At 41.4% G+C, this 24460-nt stretch overlaps 1 protein-coding gene across 1 annotated transcript; it reads right to left on the bottom strand.

Moving 5' to 3' along the window:
* Window positions 1-729: 729 nt before the first annotated feature.
* Window positions 730-24419, bottom strand: UBE2N (ubiquitin conjugating enzyme E2 N). Its single transcript, XM_075011855.1, has 4 exons — window positions 24316-24419; window positions 4860-5106; window positions 4499-4639; window positions 730-3838 (listed from the first exon to the last, which is right to left on the bottom strand). Exons 1-4 carry the CDS (start codon window positions 24343-24345, stop codon window positions 3798-3800), a joined length of 459 nt encoding a protein of 152 aa, XP_074867956.1. The 5' UTR covers window positions 24346-24419; the 3' UTR covers window positions 730-3797.
* Between the last annotated feature and the right edge of the window lie 41 nt (window positions 24420-24460).

Raw genomic sequence — 24460 nt, 5'->3', positions numbered from 1 at the left:
CCTTGGAAGTGTAAAGAGCTAGGCTTTTAAGACTATCACGCAAGTAACTAGAAAACAAACCTTTCAAGACCAAGGAAAACAGTCTAACCTTTGGCTCAGGTTTCAGACAGAACAGGTTACTTTTTCTTCCCCATTATAAACCAGCAGTGAATGGAAAACAAGAATTGTGGAGGACTTAAAATTGTCAAAGTTTATTTTCTTATTTTGCACAGACATTTAGAGACCACTGTGAAACTGAACAATACCTTGGCCATACTACAAAAAGGACTGCTTTCTTTTTAAATGATGGTTAATGAATAATCCACCTCTTCCTTTAAATAAGTGTTTGTTACATTACAGTCATGACATGTTCTGTTTAACATTTCACACATTTTATTTTAAAGTAACCCTCAAAATAATTCCAAGTAGGAACATACATAAATTGAGGGAAAATTTCACAACTTTCAATTGAACTATTCCATTAGTATGTTTTACAGTAACCATAATGTGTTGGAGAGACACTTTCTTGAAACCTGTAAAAGCAACACTTCACTGGCTTAGGCTACAGAAGTCACCTAATATTCAAGACATTCATTCAATCAGTTCTAAGTGATTTATACACAACCTCATTTCCATGTAAAATCACGGCTAAATGGTTAGCAATAACCATACAGATTTCAGAATGTTAAATGCAAGGACAATGGACCTTCCAGTGTATTTCCTTGACCTAGATTAAAGTCAGTTATTGCAAAAAAAAAAAAAAAAAAAAAAAAAAAAAATTAAAATTTAGGGTCTGGTTTATAATGTATACCTTCTGCCTACACAATCATCATCCACACAATTAATGTATAAAACACAGCTTTGACTTCCATTTAGGCTTCCAGGCCAGTTAGCTCTTAGCACCAATAGCACTGAAGTATAAAAAAATACTTACACTGAATTCTTCTGTAAAGATTAAACATTCTAACTAGTACTCATTACGGTAAGGCAACCACACTTGTACTTGGTGGCAAGTTTTAATTCTAGAGGTCACGTTATAAGCATTAGTTAACAAAAGTGGGGGGCATCTTCAATCTTTGAAAAACTAAATTTCATTAATATGGTTTCAGGTAATTCAGGCAACTATGCAGATGAGCTAAGACCTTCAAAACATTCTCAAATATGAGCTAGGGAGTCAAATCTCTGCAATCATCACTTGTGACAAGGCAGAACATATCCAATGTTGCATTTTAAGCTTCACTCACAAGCACAAGATTCTGCTAAGTGACTACTGGAATATAAAAATTTATTTTCCTAGATCCTACTTTGCTTGAGTTTCAGACATTAAGTCTACACTAAAGGATTCCTATTATCATGGGTAGCAAAGTTATGCCATGAGACATTTTTAGAGAGTCTAAAATAGTTTTTAAAATAAGTGTTTTGGGCAAGTTCTTCTAAACAACTTAAATCCGTAGATACATCATAGCTATTTACACTAACTGCAGAGAAAAAGATCATCCTCTTCGCTCCCATCACTAGGCTAGTGGAGTGCTCACTCCTGAATACATTAGGGGAAGGCATTAACTACGTTCACCAAGGGGAGGCTCATGCAGAGGAAAAAAAAGCAGGCTGGGAAGCTATTTAATGGTCAACCCCTGGATCTCCTGGCTACATTCAAGACTCATTAAGATACATCTAAGTTCTGATATGCACTGGCTCCCCCACACTGAAATTTACTACACTCCATGCCTCTACTGGAGTACTTTTTTCATTCAGTTACATATTCAGAGTATGCTATCAAAGGCATCAATTGGTAAACATGAACAATGGTACTGTTGAAGGTTTTAATTATCTTTAGCTAGATGCATTTTAGAAAAATTCAAAAGACAGCACAGAGCTATCTATTGCATCAGTTACTATACAATTATAGGTACACGCGCTTAACTACAGTCACCCAAATAATAAGCAAGAACTTTGCCAAGTAAACTGCGCAAATGTCTCTCTCTAACAATGAGGGTTTGTTTTTGTTGTTTCTGTTAAAGAGGCCTACTCAACTTCAAAACTATAAATCTGCTGCAAGCCACAAACCATGAGCCAAGCTATATCCAATATGGAAATCTAAAATTAAACCCATCTTTTTAAGTGTCAATCTTGTGAACTAGATTATTCTGAACCAAGCTTTAATATGTTACTAGGCAATGCACTTCGAGGGACAATACCAGTTATCAGTCACTGAAAGCATTGGTATGTTGAAAATGTAATTTTAATAGATAATCTTCATCTTACATAAGAGCACAATAAATACACCACATTCTATAGAAACTCCAGATGACACTAGAATAGGAGTGTGGGAGGCAGAGAATACCAACAGGCTACAAAACCAATCACTGTGAGTTGTCAGATATACATTCCCACTGCAGGTTGTCATTTATATACAGTTGAGACTGGCCACATTGAAAGCTTAGAGATCAGAAAACAATCTTGAAGGGTTGTGGGGGACAGAGGTCAACTAGTAAGAAACATTTAAAGGGTTATGAAGTTAAACTGAAGAGAATAATATGGGATTCCAAGAGACATGAAAAATACATATAAGAGCAAACAAGCAAGAAGCTGTTATTTACTGCTTCCAAATGAAGAAACCTTTCTGGTGATAGCATAATTAAGCTTGTAGGTAAGATCAGCAGTAGATGGGGCTCATGGAAAGTGACTTCGCAAATACCAACTGCTTAGCCAGTCTGTAACAGCTGTATTGTTTTATATGCTTATTTGGAGACAAATTAGAATTGAAAAGCATACCTATTGTGTGTATTCAGCACAAAACAGACAAGTCATATTTACTCAGTTACGGCTGTCCATTACTGTTAGCCTCCTGCTCTAATGATACAACAACATCTTATGTATACACATTAATGCACTGTCAACCTTGACTGTGAAATTATTACAATTAGAAGCTCATTTTTTGAAAGAATGTTACAAATACAACTTTGTATTGACCAATTTAGGAACATTCTATAGCATGGGCTAGTAATACACAATCAGTAGCAACAAAAGTAAGGAAATTTGCAGATTTTTACTGTTCCTATTAAATCTGTCGGACTGGAGAGGACCAATTTTTCTGTTCTGGTTTCAATTTTTTTAAATACAATGGTCACAGTAAAGAAAAGAAAACCACAGCAAAATAAACTGTACAACAAAGTAGAATAACAAAAAATATTTTACTAAAACATAAGATTTACAGAAGGTTTTCCAGACAAGCCATACAAAATGGTCACAAGCTTTTTCTTGAAAGGAGGTTTCTACACTTGACAGCAGAATCACAATATTAGTGAAGGTGATGGATGTTTAATGTTCCCATTTTTGTTCAAATCAAGCTTGTCCATCTACGGCGTCTAAGTTAGACTTGGCTAGAGGGGATATTCTAAATTGTAACCGGTTAGCTGCTTTAACCAATGCAATTGGCATCACCGTAAGAAGGGAAAAGGAGGAGCTCATGAAGTTAAAACAAAAAACCCTGCAGCTAACCCTGACTACCTTCATTCACAGTGTTATACTTAAACCACGATGGGAAAAAATTATTAAAAGCAGAGATGTGCTACTGCTTTTAAACAATTTCACAACAATCCAGATGACACTTCTAGCCTCTGCTCATGCGTTACAACAGTGAATTAGGACAAGACACCGATTTGCTAATGTGCATTTAATCACCAAAGGACTGAAGATGTCTGGCTTTTTATTCTGCAATGTTTCTAAGACTGTGTCCATTAAATGCAAACGAAAAAAAAGAGAGGAGGTCTTGGCAGAACAGGAGAAGTGATGCACACTTGATGTTCAGAGCGAATTTAAATATTATTCATGGCATATAGCCTAGTCCATGCTCTGGCTGCAAAGAAAAAAAGAAAAAAAAAAAAGACATTTTTAAAGTGCAATACATCTCATTTTATTCATTTCAATGTACTCCATTTCCTCAGTGTTTGGATTAGAGGATCCCATTAAACAGGGGCACCTGAATATTTTAAATTAAGTATAGGTCACTATTTCCACAACTACAAGCACGCTAGCTGTGGAACATTAGCCACAATCCAAGCCCACAGGATTCACAGAAACAGATGTCACTGGGAACAGGCATCCTGGCTGCAGAGGCTCCTACACTGGGAAGGCATAATGTAGCCTATTTATCGTATTATCACAGAAACTACCTTTTATTAGAACCTGAAAAAGAAGCAGTTAGAGATGCTGCAGATCTTTGGAACTAAACTGCAATTTATTAGAGAATCTCTATTTATATCCATTCCTTGTACATTGTGAGAAAGTAAGTAATAGAGTCTAAATACTCTTGCACTTTTAGCAATGTAAAATGTGCAATCTAAGTGGATCCTCAAAGACAAACCTCCTCTCTGGCTCTGATGTCAAATGCACAAGAAAACAATTTTGCTTGTGAGTCAGAGGCACAAAATCGGAGGTCAGGTTTTAAAATTAAATAGTAATTTAGTTTTCATAAAATTTCACAAACACAGAACAACCAACTTGTGTGACACACTACCTGTTTCTATGGCTTGGGCTTCATTGGTCTTCCACTGCTCTGCTACGTCATTTGCTAGTGGATCATCTGGATTGGGGGCGCTTAGCAAAGCCTGGATTGATAGCAGAACTGTACGGATCTGCAAAGCTGGGGACCATTTATCTAAAGAGACAGATTTACAAGAGTATGAAATACCTTTCTTTAGTGTCACCCCCAGATTTAATATTAGGGTTTGCCTAAAATGGCTTTAATCTGAAAGGAATTTTTGAGCAAGCTAAAATAAACCATGTCTGTAATCCTTTCAAGGTCTAAATTATCAGTTCCCCTCCTCCCCCTGCTTCAAATGAAGAGAAATATATTTAGTGGAAAGGTTAGAACTTACCTTTCAAAATATCTAAACATATTCTTCCCAACTTGTCTACGTTAGGATGATAAATTTTGGTCATGAAACGTACTTTAGGAGCTGCCATTGGATATTCTTCTGGAAGGAATAGTTCAAGTTTAAATGTCCCACCCTCAAAGGGGGAATCCTGTGGACCTGCAATGACCACATGAAAATAACGTGCGTTGCTCTCATCTGGCTCTGCTTTTATCCCAGGGACTGGTTCTGCCAGCAAGCGCTGGGTTTCCTGGAGGAGAAGGAAGAAGGAGTCCCAGTGTAAAAAGGGCAAGCTTTTTAAAGCACAGCAACCCTCTAGAAAAAATTGGTACCAGGATATCGAGCATTCATTTTAAGCAGATTTTGTAAACCCATAAAAATTACTTTTCATATTAGGTGAAGTATTTAAAAAAAAAAAAAAAAAAAAAAAAATCACATAGGAAGAGTAAGACAAATTCAGAATGAAAATTAAGCATGACAATAATTGGCACAATTTGCCAAACACTGCGGTGGACTCTGCAACACTGACAATTTTTAAAGCAAAGTTGAATGTTTTTTCTGAAAAACTCTGTTCCAAGACTTGTTTTGAGGAAACATCATGGCCTGGGCTATACAGGAGGTCAGACCAGTGATCACAATTGCCCAGTTTGGCTTTAGAATTAATTAACCAGATGCACTGCCACAGAGAACTCCGCAGGGAAAAATCCCACCACCAGGATGCTGAGAAAAGTGCTTCCCACTGTGCACTACACAAACATACCTAACTAAGAACCAGAAGAAAGAGCAATTTCATATGCAATGTTCAAGGTTGCCTGTGTAGTAGTGAGGGGACTTTGCACAGATGTTTGTTTTATTGAATCACTGTAATGTATTCACAACCATAAACCAAATTTAAGATATCAGACTGGACTTGCACAATTCCCATTCTTTGGCATTGCTAAAAAATAGCTTTGTTTGTGAGGCATATCAGTTTAAAGAGAAAACCACCCTTATTTAAAAGTACTTTTCATCTACATTTGTTACTGTAACTGATACTGCAAACACATGCAGCATATTTATTTTATATTTAAAACATGAAAAGGATTCCAGATTCCACAGGTTAAGGGGCAATCAATGCAAAGGCGGGGGGCGGGGGGGAAGGTCTTCTGAAGCTCTCCCTGGGAGGAAAAAGCCATTGACTTACTGTTACAGGAAGTTAGAGATCAAAGGATCAAACTGGAACAGATTACTGTGCAAAGGGTTCTGGATCTGACACCAGACATGAATTGGTAGCCAAGAGATCAGACCAAGCTGAGGCATTTGATGGACTGACATCTACCAGAGCCTTAGGGGTGGGGGAAGACATGACATCTGGTAAACATGTGCATAGGAACTTTCATTGTTTTCTTTATGGTTTTCTATTTAACGCTTTTACCCTTCAATTAAGCATATTTTACTCAGTGAAGACTGCTTACTTGGTAAGTGATGGAAAAGCCTAAGCCCTTGATCTGAAGTGGAGAGAGAGCGCGCTCTGAGCAAAAGAGAAGAGGGCTAAAAAGCACAAAACTTTTAAGTAGGCATCATGGATGAAGACAAGGGAAGGAGGAGGAGTAAAGGTGTCATTCACCCAAAACTGTAACAGTTACCATGGTCAAGATTACAGTAACTGAAATATTAAAGAAAAACATCTCTCTCCCCTTTAGTGTTTGACTACTACTGCCTAGACAGTTTCACTATTGCCCTACAGGAGGGTTTCCCATTTTTATTTGGCCACAGAACCCTTTTAAACTCAAAATAATATTGTGGAACCCCATTCCTGGGCTTCACTCCTCTTACCCCCAAACTCCACCCCATCCCCATCTCCAGACTTTACCCCCCAGATTTCATGTAAGCATGGGCCAACTCTCCCCCCCCACCCCCCCACCCCGGTTGAACACATGTTCTGCAGCCAGGGAAACAGAAGAAAGGTAAGTCCTGGGGTGGGGGTTGGGCAGGGTTAAGCCTGGCAGTGGGTTGGGGCTGTGGGAGGCAGGCGGGTGGGGGCTAAGCCCAGAATGGGTTAGGGCTGCAGGGGGGCAGAGTTCAGCTGGAGCTGTGCACAGGGGTGGTGAGCCGGAGCCCTGCTTGGGTGGTGAGCCAGGCCATGAGGGGTTTGAACCAGGGGAGCATGCGGGGGGAGGGGAGGTGTTGAACCAGGGGAGCATGCAGGTGGTGACGCACAGGGGGGTTGAATCAGGGCCAGGGAGGTTGAGCTGGAATTTCGCCTGAGGGGTGGTGAGCTACAGCCAGAGGTGGGGGATGAGCAGGAGCTGTGAATGGAGCATGGGGGGAGGGGAGTTAAGCACATATGGAAAAATCGAGCATTTCCAGGGTTTACCGTAGGAATCGGGGTCAGCCACATAAGAGCGGGTCACATATTCTGTGTTCATGTACTCTGAGACCTTACTGTACCTACAAAACTAAGAGAGTCCTAAATGAAAAAACAAACAAGGGGAAAAAAGCACCCAAAAATCACAAGCCATCCACACCACCACCAACTTGCTTAAATATATAAGAAAAGGGAAAGAGTCTATAAAAACTCCTACTATGTTACAACACTCATGACCTTACCCTATAGCTAAATATATCGTCTTTGACTAATACTTGTTTTGTATCAACAAATGCAGCATTCATCTTCTTTCTAGAAGACACCTTTAACCCTTTTTTCTTTAGTATATCTGCCAGACTAAAGTTCTGAAAGTAACTGTGTGTAAATGGTAGGAAGCTTTTCACAGAAACGTTCATGAAATCTGTTTTTTTTCAATCTTTGTCAGCAACATTTTGTCAGCTGTAAGAGAGAAGTCAGGCTTTGACCTCAAACTTACCGAAAAGCACTGCCTGCCTAGTGCTGCTTCATAAATTTGTTGTAAGGCTAACTATGTATTCAGAGCCAAAAAGGCTGTTTGTTTTAGAACAGAAATAAACTAGCATGAATTAGTTTATCTGGCTATTTCCACCAGAATTTACAATGGACAGACAGCTTTTACAAACCATCAAGTAACGAGGCAAGAGCAGTACTACACTCCCACCTGGGGGTGACCTCACCTAACTACATCCAGCAGCCTGGCCTCTGCTAGGATTTGAAAGCAGGACAGCTAACTCAGTTATCTATGTAAAAACCACAACCCCCCACCCTGACTCTTTTTTGCGAGGGAGGGGGGTCATCTACATTATAAAATTATGCTGACTTCACTTATGTTGGCATACTGCCACCACAGTTATTAAATTGTGCGCGCATACTTGGCTCCCTGCATCAGATGTACACCTCCTCACTGGGAGAACTTGTATTATCAGCATGAGATAATGGCTGAAAGCAAGTAACAGCTGGTGTAAGCAACACAATGTCTACACCAATACTGTACTGACTAGAACTATGCTGCTTAAGAAAATGGTATTACTAAACAGGTGCAAAGAGGCATTTATGTTGCCAGGAGCCAAGTTAAAGCCAAGACACTTCCACAGCTAGGTTGATGCAAGGCAGCCTATGTGGATCTAACCATGTGGTGCAGACCAAGCAATATTTGGCCAAGGCTAAATTTCAAATTTGTACCACCATAGCTAATTTGGATTTATTTTTTTTTTTAAAAATACCCACATCCTTAACTAATAGTGTTATACTAGTACAATCCCTTGTGTGGATATTATTGCAGCTGAGACATGTCTCTCACCAGAATAGCTTATTCCCTTTTCCACATTAGAATAATAAAATTGTGTTAACTATGCACACGCAGCTTGTAACTTATTTACGTCAGTACAACATTTATGTACTTCATCTATTTCTTGCAGATTCTTCTGCTTATTAATCCAATGCCTGGTGTCAGCAACAAAGCTCCCATTAAAATGCTTTCTGCCGCATGGAGCTTTTAAACGCCTTGAAGGAAGAAAAGCACAATGGCACAGACACAGGAATAGTCACATCACACTGGTTGATTATCCAGTGTTTAAGGAGACTAAATTTTGTCCCTTGTAACTTCTTGCTCAGGCACAAGAATCCAAATGCCCTAGCAAGGCAGCATTACACAAATACAAAGGCAGGCATTAAAAGGGTTGATTACCTTTTGGAAAAAGTTGCACATATTATAAAAGACAAGGTAATGCTTGCATTTTAATACCCCTTTACAGCATGTAGGAGTGGAATTTGGAAAGCGACTGAAAAAGTTCTCAGACAAATGCTGGCTACCTGTTTTATCCTACCCATTTCATATATGCTATGCTCCACCCCCACTGAAGTATTTGCCAGTCTCCTTTAAATTCAGCTCGCTATGGCCCTAATTCTACAGAACTCTTCAGCATGTGAGTAGTGCCAATAATTTTAATGAACTACTCAAAAACTTGGAGAATGTACCTAAGTGCTTTACTGGGTCAGGACCTACAAAGTCCAACATTTAGAATTAACGTGAGAGTTTATTAGATGGACTTATCACAGAAAAATAAGACTCAGGCCAAGATATTTAGCTGTCGCTGAGCTCAGTATCACAATGCTTACCAGGTTTATGAGCCCACACCTCAAAAGATTTAGCCAGCCAGAAATAAAATATTCTTAAAAATGTCTCCCCAAACACTTTAAGGATGCCTGAATTCCTATTTTATAAATGATAGGAAAAATATGCAGTATTATACATGCTTATTGCAAAAATATATAATTAAGGCCCCACTAGAATCATAGGATGATTGTCAAATAATTGCAGCTGAGTTAAAAGACAAGGCACAGAAAGGTAATAAAGAACCTCCATAAATTGTGGCAATTTGGAAAAGATAGAGACCCATTTGTTGAAGAAAATGCTGCAGGAACAATGTAAACATATGACTATTATACCTGCCAGTTTGCTTGACAGACATTGTGCTGCAAGTATATCACAGTCATTAATGCCTAGGGCTGGCAGCCAGAGCTAGTATCCATCCCTGCACATCCAACAAAATTATGGTGGAAGCCTAATATGGCAGGAGCAACAGTATCACAAAGTCAAGTCTTATACACACCCACCATTTTACAGGTAGACTGCAAACACACACATTCAGTGCCAACATAAGTGTCTGTACAAAGTTAGTTTTTTGAACACTGAAAGCCAGAAATCGCATCAATCTGGATCAAAATATTTCAGCAAAACATAGAAAATGAAGCTCTTTGAGGCCTACTGGAAATTAAGTCACAGAAAAGAGATGGGCTTTGAGCATTAATTTCATTGGCTTTAGGCGATTTATGCTGCATACTGGCTGAAACTCCCAAATGCAGCATTTTCCCATCCAGCAACATCCGTGGCCCAGCAGGACCACATATCTTCCAGGACCAGAGTCCCAGAGCTGGGAGGAGGAGAGGTGGCCAGTCAGACCAGGGCAGGGCAGCCACAGCTGCTCTGGTAGCAAGGGGGAGCAGCAGCAGCCAGGGAGAGTGGGGCCTGGAGCTGCAGGAAGACATCCTCACCCTGAGCCAGAAGCAGCGGCCAGGGCTGGCCTGGTGGGAAGCAGCAGACAAGAGCTGGAACAAAGTCACAGGCCAGAGAGCAGTGGCTCATTGTTGGGGCTGTGTGGGAAGCCATGGTCTCAAAAAGCAGCAGCTGGGGAGGGGTGCCTGGGGCCAGGAGCCAGCAGCCTGACGGGCAGGGGAGACCAGGAGCAGGACCTGAAATCACTAGCAGGGAGGAAGAATTGACCTCCCGTAGTCTGGCAAAATCCCTGGTCCAGGACTGCTCAGGTCCTCAGGATGCCAGACTAGGGAGGCTGAACCAGTAGTAAGACTTTAAATTTGTCCTGTTATTTATTTGAACAGTGCAAAAGTGGTGTTCTACTAGTCCAGCAGAATTTTTAGAATAGCTTATGCCTTCCTACCAGCCAATGGGAATAGCAAACACCTTTATATTTGCATGTCCCATTTCACTGGTACAAATTCATTCAAACAGGAAGGTCTATCCAGCATGCTAGGGACGCAAATGAAATAGGAAAAGGTACAAAACAATCAAATAAAAAGCTTACTCACAAGACAGTCTGAGTCTATTGTAAACAGAGTTCTATATACAGATTTACTGAACTGAAATTTCCTTTGTGACGGCCATGCCTAAGAAAGTTTAATGAAAATTGACAGATGCTAAGAAGGAACTTACTGGTCATGTAAAAATCCAACCTTGCAGATTCCCTACAGCACAAAATCCTCAATTCTGGCCGGACCTGCACTTTATGTTTTGAAAAAAAAAAAAAAAGAGGCAGTCAAGGAACTTGTAAAAAAATATTAAAGGTGGCCATGCAGGTGAGCAGGGGGAGAAGGGGAACAGCAGCATGCAGAGCTACTTTCTTCTCCTCCTGCCAGGGACCATACTGTGGATATCCCCAGCAATGTTTCTTCTAATCTTTTCATCTGTTGTGGATTTTTCTCAGCCATGTACAGAATAATTTTCTGTGCACCAAGACACATGCAAAGGTGCACTACCAGTACAAACAAAAACCAAGGGGTCGGAACTCTGCTAATCAAGTTGGGCAGCATTTGAATCATTTGAACCTCTCCCACTTGCGCACACAAGTGCGCAGCTTACAGGGAACACCAATTCCCTGGATTAAGGACACCTGGAATAGAGAGGCTGAACTGTACTCGGTTCTCTTTGGCAACTAGGTTCAAAACCTTCCCAGCCGGATGCGTACAGTAAACCCTCAAGATACACAGGTTATGCGTGTCTCAGGTTAATGCAACTACTGCCCTGACAGGAGCAATAGCCAAGAGTCAGATTGCTCCTGTCAGCAGTGGCAGTGTGACTTTTGGCTGTGCCCCTGACCAGAGCAGCAGGGTGGTGGGAACTAGGAGGCAGCCTGGCGTCTGGCTCACCTCCCTTTTCAGGGCTGGGACACTGAGTAGGCAGCAACCCTGATAAGTTTCCTGGCTCCCAGGAGCGGAGGGGAGCAGGGAACCAGACTGACCCTCCTTCCCTGCTCCCCTCCACTGGCCAGAGCCTGGAAACTGACCAAGGCTGCTGCCTACTCAGTTTCCCAGCTCTGCAAGGCTGGTTGGTCACTCTCCCAGCTCCCCTAAGGGGCAGGGAGCTTGGACCAAAGGCAGCCTGGCTTAAGGCTCTCCTCCCCTTACAGGGCTGGGAAATTGACCAGCCCTGTGATGGTCAGTTTCCTGTCTCCCAGCAAGCAGCTCCTGCAAGCTCAGCAGCTCCCATTGCCCCTCAACTTGTGTGAAAATTTGAGTTACGTGGGGGTTTCAGGAACGCAACCCGCACGTAACTCAAGGGTTTACTGTATTATAGGCAGTGTCTACACTAGCCAAAAACTTCGAAATGGCCACGCAAATGGCCATTTCGTAGTTTACTAATGAAGCGCTAAAATACATATTCAGCGCCTCATTAGCATGCAGGCGGCCGCGGCACTTCAAAATTGACGTGGTTCATCCAGACGGGGCTCCTTTTCGAAAGGACCCCGGCTACTTCGAAGTCCCCTTATTCCCATCTGCTCATGGGAATAAGGGGACTTCAAAGTAGCCGGGGTCCTTTCGAAAAGGAGCCCCATCTGGATGAGCCACGTCAACTTTGAAGTGCCGCGGCCGCCTGCATGCTAATGAGACGCTGAATATGTATTTTAGCGCTTCATTAGTAAACTACGAAATGGCCATTTGCGTGGCCATTTCGAAGTTTTTGGCTAGTGTAGGCGTAGCCATAAATGGCCAAGTCAGCAACTTTTTATAATAGTAGGAGTATGGGTGCAGCAATTTAACATTAAGGCACAGTGTCCTAACCACCTACCTTATTTAAGTATAGAATCAGTTCAGTACCAAATGGGAGTGTCATCAGAACAGTCTGAGGTCCCAGTACAGAAATTATTAATTTTCACATTTCTATAAACTATTAATTTGGACATTAATAAACCATTCCCTAACTCAAAAGAAAAAAAAAAGCTTTACTGGTCAGCTACAAACTTCAGAAACACTGACTATTTTTTAAAGCACTTGTATTTTCCCTTTTTTAAAATCCTGAGTCACAAGAGAATGACTCTTCCTCACCAAAATGTATCATTAGCTGTGAATACCTTGATACATAGAAATTTCAGCCAATAAAACAATTTGACTGACTGAATATTCCCAGATCCACTATGAAGCATTCTATTAGACAGACTGCTCTACTGACTTAAAATTCTCACATCTTTTGCCAGTACTCAAGGGGCAGGTGAGTTCATACAAAAGACACTGCTTCATTGTGCTACTGAGATGAAAATAACCAAAGATGGCAAAACTAGGTCAAGAAGCCAGTTAAAACATTTCACCATTCATAAGTGGCGCTCCTGAGTACAGCTCCTCCAATATGTCATCTAGCAATCCCGCCACACACTTTAGATTAGGATCTTTGCAAAGAAAAATGCATGAAAACCAATTTTTCTCCTCCAAAATTCAATAGTACTTTGCAAGGCTTACAAGAGTGCTCCTGCTTTTTCACATAGTGCTGACTAACATGGCTACCTCTCTATGAACATTGCTCTTTTAAGTGATTCCAGGATGTACTTGCTTGCAGCTTAAAGTTCTGTATCATCCAAACAGTTCACAAGAGCACTTTAACCCAAGTACTTTATATAAACAACTTTCTAAGAACATTCCAAGAACTGGACTGACTGATCACAACAACTTTGATACCAACTGAAAACAACAGAAGGAAATGAGGGAAAAGTGTTAAAAGGAACATCCAGAAGATTTAAACATACACAATTCAATCCCATCTTGACAAGTTGCATAGTAGAATATTTAGGGAATTAGAAGATGCTATTAATATCAAGTTATTTTGAACTAATTGTTGAAAAGCAAACGTAGGAGTTTTTTAAAAAAAACGAGAAGAGTAATCCAGTTCTTATGAGCCTATAAATCTAACTTGTAGGCTGGGGCAGGGAGAAGTAATTTCTCCCTGTAGCGAGAAGTAATTTCTTCCCAAATTCAGTTACAAAAAAAAAAAATCAATGTATCAAAAGCCACAACGCATGTGAATACGAGAAAGTCCTTAATAAATAATGTCAAAGCATACTTTTTGTCACCCCATTTTAAGAACAGTGCACATCCAATGGTGGAGTCATTAATCTGAGAGGAGACCTCTTTGCTGCCTGCTTAGCTGCATCTTCATCAGAAAGCAACACTACAGCAATGCAATTGCACTCAGTGCAACTTCAGGAAGCTATATCTTTATACAGAAGAAATTTGTTGTACGTGTGTGGTTGGCGCAATGCTGGCTGACTTGGGGCGGGGGTTGTTTAACTGTGGTACAGATGTGCAAGATGGGTCTTCAGACTGAGCTCTTGGGACGCTCCCACTCCACAGGTTCCTAACGCCCAAACTCCAGACTGAGCCTGAATGTCCATACCTGAATGCTGTACCACACCCACCAGCCCAAGAGCAGTGTGTGAAACTGCAATGCAGCCACACCATAGAGGTCCAAAAGCAGAGGGTGAAGGGCAAAAAGGGGAGGCAGGCGTAGGTTTGAGACTGAAGGAGAGAATGAGGAGATGCACGCTTACGTGTGTTCAAAAATGCAACAAAGGAGGAGACTGAAAAGTCTGGGGCAAAAAAGGAGACAAGAGACCCAAGTAAGGAAAGCAAAAGGAAGGTAAGAAGCAGGACTCTCCCTTGTGACAAGAGCACCTCATCTTGCTTTCTGATATCCCAGGCTGGCTGAATAAAATGATGGGCTCTGGAACAAAACAGCTAATCTTTTTTCAGTAGAAGCATAATGACAGTAAGGTGATCCCAGAAAATTACCCCAGAAGGAAGGGGGACAACTGAGCCTGGGAGACTATTAGGGGAGGGGCAGGGATGAACGGAACAGGAGAGGCATGAAAGATGTGTCCCTCTTTTCCCAACAAAAGTGCTAAAACGGCCAAGCCAGCCAAGCCACCAGATCTGGCCCACACACAGTGGGGAGCTTCAGGCAGGCTCTCTGCCTACCCTGGCCCCCACTCAAAAAAAAAAAAAAAAAAAGCAGCTGCGGGGCCCTGTGTCTTGCAGCACTTGCAAGCCCTGGGGAAGGGAGAGAAGTTCACATGCTGCCCCTGCATCCAGTACAATCGCACTGGCTGGTTTCTAGTCAGTGGGAGCTCGCTGTTTGAGGTATAGGCAGCAAGCGTCCCTCCTTCTCCCCTCAAGCTTGTGGCTATTCAGACACCCTGCAATGGGTGGGCAAGAAAAGAGCCTGCCTAGGAAACCTGATAGGCTGCTGGCTCAGAGTCATACAGTAACACTTCTGGCCAAAGCCTGCCTCTCACACCCTAGTCCCTGCACCACCCCAAACCCTCTACCTCACCCCAATCACATAACCTTAACTCTCTGCCCCTACACCCCACATAATCCAACCCTTCACTCCTCCCAGGCCCTGCACCCCATTCACCCGCCCTAGGTCACAACCCAAACCCTTGCAACCAAACTCTCCCAGACCCCACAGATCTGCAAAGCCCTTACCCCAAGGTCCCTTCTACACCCAGCCTCAATCTCAGTCCTCACACCTCCTCTGTTAATATAATGGAAGAGTGCAGCCCTCAAACTCCTGGAGTGTCCCACCCTCAAATTATTGCCCATCTCTGTACTAGAAAGAAAATGGGTAATTTTAAAAGACTACAGGGTTTGTTTTTTAACGAATTCAGTTAACTGCTATAGCCAAAAAGGATCTTAAATACTCCATCCCTTGAAGGTGTGTGGCTTTTCTGTTCTGGAGAAGAAAAGGACACTACCAAAGGGAAAAGAAGGTTTTCCCAAAATACAGAAAGTGAACTCCAGCAAGGCGTTAGATTTCATGAATGGAACAGATATGATTCCATGTGGCCAAGCTACACGCTCATTTTTTAGAGCGGTGATGGGTAACTTACACCAATGAGTGGGCCACACGAGTGGCCCTGCATCTCAGTGGACTGCAATAGTGTCATAACCAAGATGGTCTCCTGGGGTAGGGTAGTTTGGCTAACTGCACGGGCATGCCCGGAATTTGCAGGATATGCTGACTGAACCACAGCAGCACTTTGACCGGGTGCAGAGGAAACACAAGGCAGTCACAGCTGATGTTCACACACACACACACACACACACACACCACATTGTTTCAGCAGCAGCAGGGCAGGGAGCTGCAGAGAAGTCAGTGGCAGCAGCTGCAAATGACTCCTCAAAGAGCCATATGCAGTTCCAGAGCCACAGGTTGCTGACCCCTGCACATGGGCAACAGTAAAAAAAATGAATGAATGGGCCACACCCAGAATCCCAATGGGCCCCATGTAGGCCACAGGTTGCACAACACTGGTTTACAGAATGGCAAATGGGCTCACAGAAGATTAGTACCTCCTGTTTATACCATGCCACTAAGCAACAACATGCTGAAGCTACTATACTATACAACGTATACACAGATTATGGCAGAGTGCTGTAGCACCTTACACCAAAGGATCTCAAAGCACTTGACAATCATGGGAAGGGAAACAGCCACAACAATTACATTAATTTCAGAAGTGCTTTTATGTTTATTATAATTGTTTCTCTGACTTGCACAGACTGTTTAGAAGGACATATGTATTGTCAATGTCTTCCCATTTGAGTTTCCCCTTCTTTACTCGGCAAAAAAAAAAAAAAAAAGTATACATGAACTCTTAAAACCTATCAAGGTGAAAGCTACAATCAACTCCGCCTATATGCAAACAGCATGATCTTCAGATTAGAAGTGACTACCAAACCAGCAGATGTAAAGGCAAAAATTGTTTGGTGGTTGTCAACCCTACATCTTTAATTACCATATGCAAAGTTTTCCATTTTCTAGAAAACCTTGGATAAAGTTACAACACAAGGATTCCTTGATCTGCCTGTTTCTGTAGCTGCTGAATATGTCATCTTCTATATCCTCCTCTTGCAGCTTGTGTTTTATTAGTTGTATCTTGTGACCTATTCTTTAATGGTTCCTCAACCTTTTCTGCTGGTTCCCATGTTTTTTTCTTGGCTCTTCTCTCCAAACCTCTCCCCACACAAGACCAAGCCACTACCTCTACCCTCTTTCCAATTTTGCCTCGCACCTCCTATTTTAAAAGGGTGTCATTATGTTTAATGTTGTGCTTTACTGGGCAAATACTTGCTTAGCTACCATGCAGTTGGCAAGAACATCTACAAAGCAGGAGGTTAGACTCCCCATTTATGTTTTTTCCCCTTTCATTAGTTACATACATTTATGCCAAGAAGGCTCACCCAAATTTACATGAAAGGGATCGGTTATATTTTTTTTGTTTACAGTTGCTCAAGGGGACACCTTACAGGAAAAAATAGCTCCAAAAACTTCCACATAACTAACATGACCCTTTAAGTCCCCCTCCTTTTTTTTGTTTAAAGTGAATGTTTTACAACTTATTCCTTATAAGATTTCTTTTCAGTTTACATTACAGTTCATAATTAAAACTACTTTAAATCAATGACTGACAACCAAGACTACATATGGCCCACCCGGGTTCCACCTGCAGGCAACAAGTGCATACTCCTCCTCCTTCCTGAAGCCTCTCCTGCACTGTGATACTGAAGCTCCACACTTCAATTCACACTTGCCCCCCCTACTGCCCCCTCCCAGAATTGGAATGCCACATATCAGCTAATTCACAGCACTCCAAACGTGCTGGGAAGGAGGGGGAGGAGAAGGGATGGAGTGCAACTCCTTTTTCAAGAGCAGCTCTCTCCAATTTCACCTTCTGCAACAGTAACAAGGATGGCAGGTTGAACAGCCTTAGTCCAGCATCCTTGGGACCCTGCCAGTGCCAAATGAGAGAATTTGTCAGACCACAAGTCTATATTATCTAGCAGCACTACCAAGCTTACTGGTCTCTACATGTGAGGTAAATTAGAGCTAGACAGCAGCAAAGAGCATTGAGAGCCAGAACTGCTGGCGGTAAACTTGATGGGACCACAAGAGACTAGGCTACACCTATGATAAGTATTTGTCCAGCATTATTTTAGTTAGCCAGGATTATGATGTTACAGGACAAAACTGTGTCAGATTAGAGAGGTTCAACCTGTAACACTTAGAGGATGCCATGCAAATAGTGTGAGAATGCAGGAATGAGTTGAGTGACAAGTAATGGCTTTTAGTTTAACATGTATACTGGTCTGATTCTTTAGACGTTACTCTCTACTTGAGAAAAAGATGTACTCCTTGCTCTCCAGAAAAATCTCAACAGGTGATAGATGCAGCAAGTCTTAACCAGTAGTCATAGATTAATTAAGTGATCATTTGAACAACTTGTAATGATCACTCACTCGCCTATTATGTGTGGCAAGCCATTTATTTTATTCTATCCTGTCTTCAGCTACTGACTTTCTCACTGAGTCGGATGCATTTCTCTCTCTCATTTCATTCTGAGCCACAGATCCATTTCTTCCTGGCCATACTCATGCAAATCATGGACCTGTTTCCCCAGTTTTGGCTTCCCACCATTTCCTTTCCACATGCACAGGACTGAGGTAAGCATAATTTTCTAAGGGATTTCCCCTTGCTCCAATTTAATTAGCCAACGTACTGGTAAACCAATGTTATCACCACCACCTACATATCTTATTATACATTGCTAATTGCATGAAAACCATTTGTTTTGACAGGACTTGTTTGAAATAAGAAACAAATATATCATATAGTATATGCTTGCATTTCATAAGAATCCAAAATAAAAGTAATAATAAAAGAAGTCAGATGTCCTACGTGACTATCATACAGTTGCAGAGTTAAACTGAAGCATGTGAAATGGACACTACAACAAGCTAGGGAGCAGCTGGGGTTAAATTAAGCAGCATGTTGGCATGTAAGCAAAAAAGTCAGATTACAGCCAGCTGCATGACATGAGTGAATATTCATTTCTTCATACTCTGTCAAAGTGGAAAAATATGATTTTTCACTTCTCCAGGCAAGACTGACTCTATATGAGAAGGTAAACTGTGAGGGCGTTCATCTAATTATGGGAGTAATAGTACATTAAAGATTGATGGGAAAATAGTTTTCTGTTTTGGGATAAAGCTGTTTGAGGAGACTACGGTAGATGTATGTCAGTGAATTTATATGGCAATTCATACATATGTTCACAAAGTTTGGAAAAGGAGCTTATCAGATGCATAGTTTGACACATGAAGAAAAAGTAGCTCTAGTATGACATGAAAATCTATTTTACTTGCCAGTTTAATACAATATGGCATATTCTCAAGTCTTAAAACTTTTAGATAAAAATATCCAAGTTAAGATTGTAAACTTCTGTAATTTTTGTTAAAAAAATCATTTAACATTTGAGAAAAGTACAGCACTCTTAAGCATGGAAGTTTATGTATGAATGTATATAATGAAGGTCAACCAGCCACGATTACACACCCACCCACACTCGCAGATCAAAAGTCCAAAAGATCTTCAGGCTCTTCACCACACCAGTGATTCTGAAGTTTGCAAAGCTGGTTAACTGCCCTATGAACACATACCTGCTTTCACCTCATTGTAGCAAAGCAGTTCTTTTAAAAATCAGAAAGACTTTTAGATCTCTTCCCCATAGGTGATTGCACTACATATTATTCCACAGATCAAAACAAAAAGCAGTCAAGTAGCACTTTAAAGACTAGCAAAATGGTTTATTAGGTGAGCTTTCGTTGGACAGACCCACTTCTTCAGACCATAGCCAGACCAGCAATATTGAGTCTGTTCTGGTCTGGCTATGGTCTGAAGAAGTGGGTCTGTCCCACGAAAGCTCACCTAATAAACCATTTTGCTAGTCTTTAAAGTGCTACTTGACTGCTTTTTGTTTTGATAGTGTATAGACTAGCACGGCTTCCTCTTTGTTACTATTCCACAGATGTGTACACTAGAGGTCAGGCTACCCTAGCATAATTACACGGATACAGTTACACTGTTGCAAATTTCTCTAATGAAGATGAACTACAATGAAATTTACTGAATTAAGTCACACTGATGTGTCATTTACATAATGCAGACAGTGCATCAAGGGATTTCACTTGTGCTACTGCATTAATGTAGTCATTCCGGTAGAATTTTCTCTAATATAAACAATGTCAATCTCAGGACTTGAAAAATTACACTAGCGTCAAGCCACATCTAACCCAGCCTTGTCTCCCACCTTCATTGCGTAGGCCCAAAGAAACCAGTCTCTCCAGCTGTCTGAACTCTGTGCTCCCCATTAATGCTGCTGAACACACAAACAGTAAATCAACTGACTTTACCAGCCCTAATAAATTAATACCTTATGCCACCCTCCAAAATCCTCTACTGGAGTCCCACATACCCGCCGAGCCCTCTGCCGAGGAGACAAGGGACAAGTTTCCCTGCTCTTGAACTATACCCAGCCTGTACAAAATCGTGAAGCAGTAAGTAGACTGAAGAGTAGTGAGGCCCTGCCCTGGCCAACCTGAAGACCAGCAGAGGTCCACTGCTGGCCCCAGATCAACAAGAGGAATGTTAATCTCCTGCAAAGGAGATGGCTGTATTCCATACAGCCCATGAGCCAGAACACGCATTTAGAACTTCATATGCGCCTCAATCCACAGTAGATATCCTACAGGTGACAGTGGAAGGCTTGCAAAGGTATTAAGGGAACATACAGTCTTTTTTTAGTAAAAATTTTATTCATAAACTCACATTCAGCATAAAAATAGGCTTTTCTTTAGGCTACCACTATTTCGACCTTTCTGTTTTTCTCCCTTTATTATTCACTCTATTTGCTTTCCTTGATTTTGGAGTTGCAACCACGAAGCACTGTACTTCCACTTGCTTTCCTATGCCATCAAATGATCAGCAATGGAATATTTGATACAGACACTAAAGAATCACTGGCTTTTGGAATTTACCACTTACGTGTACCAAACTTCTGCAGATTCAGGCAGATGTATAATCAGCTTATACTAGGAAGGCACTCTCTTTCTGAAGCCAGGAAGGCTAGAAACTTTCATTTTGAAAAATAAACATATACTCTGCATAATCTCAGTCATGTCAGCCAAATGTGACCCCAAAGGCTGTATGCCTGACATCCCAAATCCAATATATAGTATGGACATTATAGATTGCAGTTCATTTAGTAATGACAAATTCAAAAGCTCTGGAGTCCATGGAGGCATGAAAATAAATTCATCTATATGCTTATCTAACCACACACTGTTCTCTTACTAATTAGCACTCTCCAAAGCTGCAAGCAGCATCCCAATAACCAGACAAATATAGAACATCTAGTTTTAGGTTGTAAGGGGGCAAAAAAGCACAGGGCTATTTTTCTAGATTTCACGCTTCCACCCATATCTTGGAAAGAAATTGTGTGATTTGCTTCAGACGTCTCACGAAGAGAAAGCACACCACTTTGTGGAGAAACCTGTTACCAGCTTATAGGTAGTTTCATTAATTTTTAGTGCAGATAAGCAGGTGAACCCTAAAAGCCATCTAAACTATTGTGGAGCTTTTGTGGCATCTCCATAACAGTGTGGACTTATGTAAACTAAATCAATGTTTAAATTGTTTTGATCAACAAGCAGAACATCTATTTACATCATCAATTTTAGCTGTTTTGTATTGGTATTTTAGGGTTTTTCCTGAAGTAAAAGATTGCTACCAATGAACAAGCATCAACTAAAATATGCTGATTTGCAATTAAAGCATTTACAATAATTTGTATTTGTTTTGGTAATCAGAAGAATATCATACTTAAGATATTTAAGCAACTATAAAACTTAATTTACTAATTTAAGAATGCACTTAAATTAACAATATTACATCTGTGATGTGTCAGCACTGATTAAAAATTCAAACTCACTTAGAAATGAACAAAAACACTGCATAAATGAATACTTTTGAATTAAGTTATTTTAAATGTTCTAGAAACAAAGTTTATCAAACTTCAAAATCTATTGTGCATTTAAGCTAATTAAATTAGTTGATCTGCAGTTAGCAAGTTGAACCAATTATTTGTTACCGTCTCTTTCCAGATTTTAGATCTAATAAGTCTCCTCTCAAACCTGGTTTTCGTCACATATTGGGAGAAGAGGAAAAAAAAAATGAGAGAGAGAAAGGAAGCTTCAATCCCCAATTCGATGCCTAATTTGAATGAACTAATAATTTAACTGAACAAACCGAAGTGAAGAAAATATTCTCTGCACCTGCAGCAAAGGTCATTGCTATCAAAAGTTGCCTCGAGTCATCCAATTCTGATTCTAGAAGCTCTGTCAATCACTTCTGCCAGTTCACTAATTACTTTCTTTGCCACATGGTAGCAAATGTGCACTATTTTTGTAATAAATTTATAAAGTTATACTACATTATAATAAATGTAGACCTCACAGGCTGTCAAATTTAACTAAGTTCTTTAAAAAAAGCTGTATTTCAATTACATTTCACTGTAAATAAAAATCATTATCATCAATCCCAATAATCTTGTTTTCACTATATTTTGTAACACCAGCTGACCCTTACTCATTTCAGTAACATTTCCAGTGTTTCCAGTTCTTTGAAATAACTGAATGAATGACACATCACACTCAGTTATATTAAGTTTTGTCCCAAAAAATTCTCCACATTTTCATGCCACCTTTTCTTTTTCCTAGTTTCATTTTGTTATCCCAGATATTTGTTACTCAATTTTTAATCCACATATCTTCCTGTTCTTTGCTGTTAGCACTGGTTGCAAACTGCCAGTGTGTTCATCCAAGAACAGCTTCATGGTGTTAGAAATTATCTGTATGGTATTCAATTTAACAGGAAAATATTATGTTCCTTCTAATCAAACCTAAAGAACCTTACTGGAATAACTTACTTTTTTAGAACCAGTCATCACATGACTTCTTAAAAGATGAAGTTGCATATATAATGAAGAATATGTGTTGCATTAACACAAGGAGACAGATACATATCTAGCCAGAACAATATTATGTTGCATTTGTTAGTTTTTATTGTGTGATTTCACTGTTGTGTGTCAATTAGATCACCCACTATAACATTTATATAAGTTGGTATAAAAAAAGCCACATCAGATTCAGTTAGAGCACTCAGTGGCTTGAACTAACCAGAGCAATTCTGAAGTAAACACATTGCATATTTTAGCAAACATCGTGCTCTGCTCAGAGTACAAGGGTTTAAGTAGAAGTATAGTAGCATGAGCTAAGAAATTTGTTGAATTCACATTTCACTACAAGAAATTATTATTAAAAAGTAAGAAAACAAATAATTAACACAGCCCTTTGGGTCATACAAATGCTTGTGTCTTAAGCACATTTCACGTGAAGGAACTCTGCTTACAATACCCACCCACATTTTAAACCATTATTCCACATGCAATTTTATAGTCCCTGCCCCAAATATCAGTAATTCAAGAGATCTCCATTGTTCTGACATTGCAATTAAGTGTCCCATTTGAAGGTTAGTCTGAATTCTTCTTTACTTCACTAAATACATAGAAAATTTCATTATAGAATTACCTTTTCACTACCCACAGAGTACCATCTAGTTAGGAGAAAAATTATATGATTAAAATAACTTAAGACCTACCCTAACACTAAAGTAGAAATGCAAAAACTTAACTTCCTGGAGCTATTAAAAAAATGAAGATAAGATTCAAGCAAACCCACGCAGCCCTGATAAATAAAGTCACCACAACGTAGCCTTTAAAGTGCTAAACGACTGCTTTTTTGTTTTCACAAAAACATGTTAACGTGCCTAATTGGGGCAGTCGTCACAATTGATGTAACCTCACTTCCTCAGACAGTCAGACCTGAGTCATCAAAAGATTAACAAATCGTCACGAGCGCAAACTGGGAAGCCCTAATTGCCAGTCTGAAGAGGGGCATCGACGATGGGGTGGAGGGTGTCACAATCTTTCCCCAAAGAACGCGGATCGGAGCAGGATTTCGGTGCACGACGCACCGAAGCACGTCCCGCTTCCGCAGCCTAGTGCCGCATTTCCCTCCCCGCCGCTGTCACGGACGCTACAGCCCAGAGTAAAATTCGAGAGGCGGCCGGAGGCAAAGAGTCCGGAGCGGAGCGGGGCGGGGCGGGGCTACCCCGGCAGGCGGACACAGACCTGGCGGCTAACGCGGCTCCACGCGCCCGGCTGTGGGAGCCCAGCGGCGGCGCACAAGCCGCGGCCTCACCTGTTCATTCATTCCCCGAGACGCGGCGGCGGCACCAAGACCCCACCCGGGTCCCACAGCCGCTTCTCACCCTGCCGCCGCCACCGCATGGGGCCTGCGGCGCCTCGCTCGCTCACGCAGCCCGTGGGCGGGGGGGGGCAAATGGCGGCTCCATAGACCAAGGCCCCGCCCGCTCCCAGCCCGGCGGGGCCTGCCCTGGTGCCCGTGGTCGGCGGAGCGGCAGAACCCGCCTCCCCGCGCTGTGCCCGGCCCCGCTCCCCGGAAACTCCGCGCTCTGAGCCCCGCCGCACGGGGACGGCGGCGCGGGGAGGGCGGCGCGAAGGGCCGAGGAAAGGAGGAGATGGCGGTTACCTTAATGATCCTGCGGGGCAGCCCGGCCATCTTGTCTTATCGGGATTCAAGCTCCGCTGGGTCTCGGCTCCACTCGGCGCTCACGCACTACCGGAAGGAAGCTGTGCTCCACTTCCGCTGATGTCACGTCATGCCGTACAGCCTC

Source organism: Carettochelys insculpta, chromosome 1 (genome assembly GCF_033958435.1).
Source record: "Carettochelys insculpta isolate YL-2023 chromosome 1, ASM3395843v1, whole genome shotgun sequence".
Classification (NCBI taxonomy): Eukaryota; Metazoa; Chordata; order Testudines; family Carettochelyidae; genus Carettochelys; species Carettochelys insculpta.
This window is presented reverse-complemented; position numbering and strand designations above follow the sequence as displayed.

What these genes read in the sequence shown, in the direction of transcription:
- UBE2N (XM_075011855.1), bottom strand. Translation starts at nt 24,345, where the DNA reads ATGGCCGGGCTGCCCCGCAGGATCATTAAG. An exon ending in ATGTTTAGATATTTTGAAAG is followed by an intron (nt 4,640 to 4,859) that starts GTAAGTTCTAAC and finishes CTGTCTCTTTAG; the next exon opens with ATAAATGGTCCCCAGCTTTG. An exon ending in AGCCCAAGCCATAGAAACAG is followed by an intron (nt 3,839 to 4,498) that starts GTAGTGTGTCAC and finishes TTTTCTTTGCAG; the next exon opens with CCAGAGCATGGACTAGGCTA.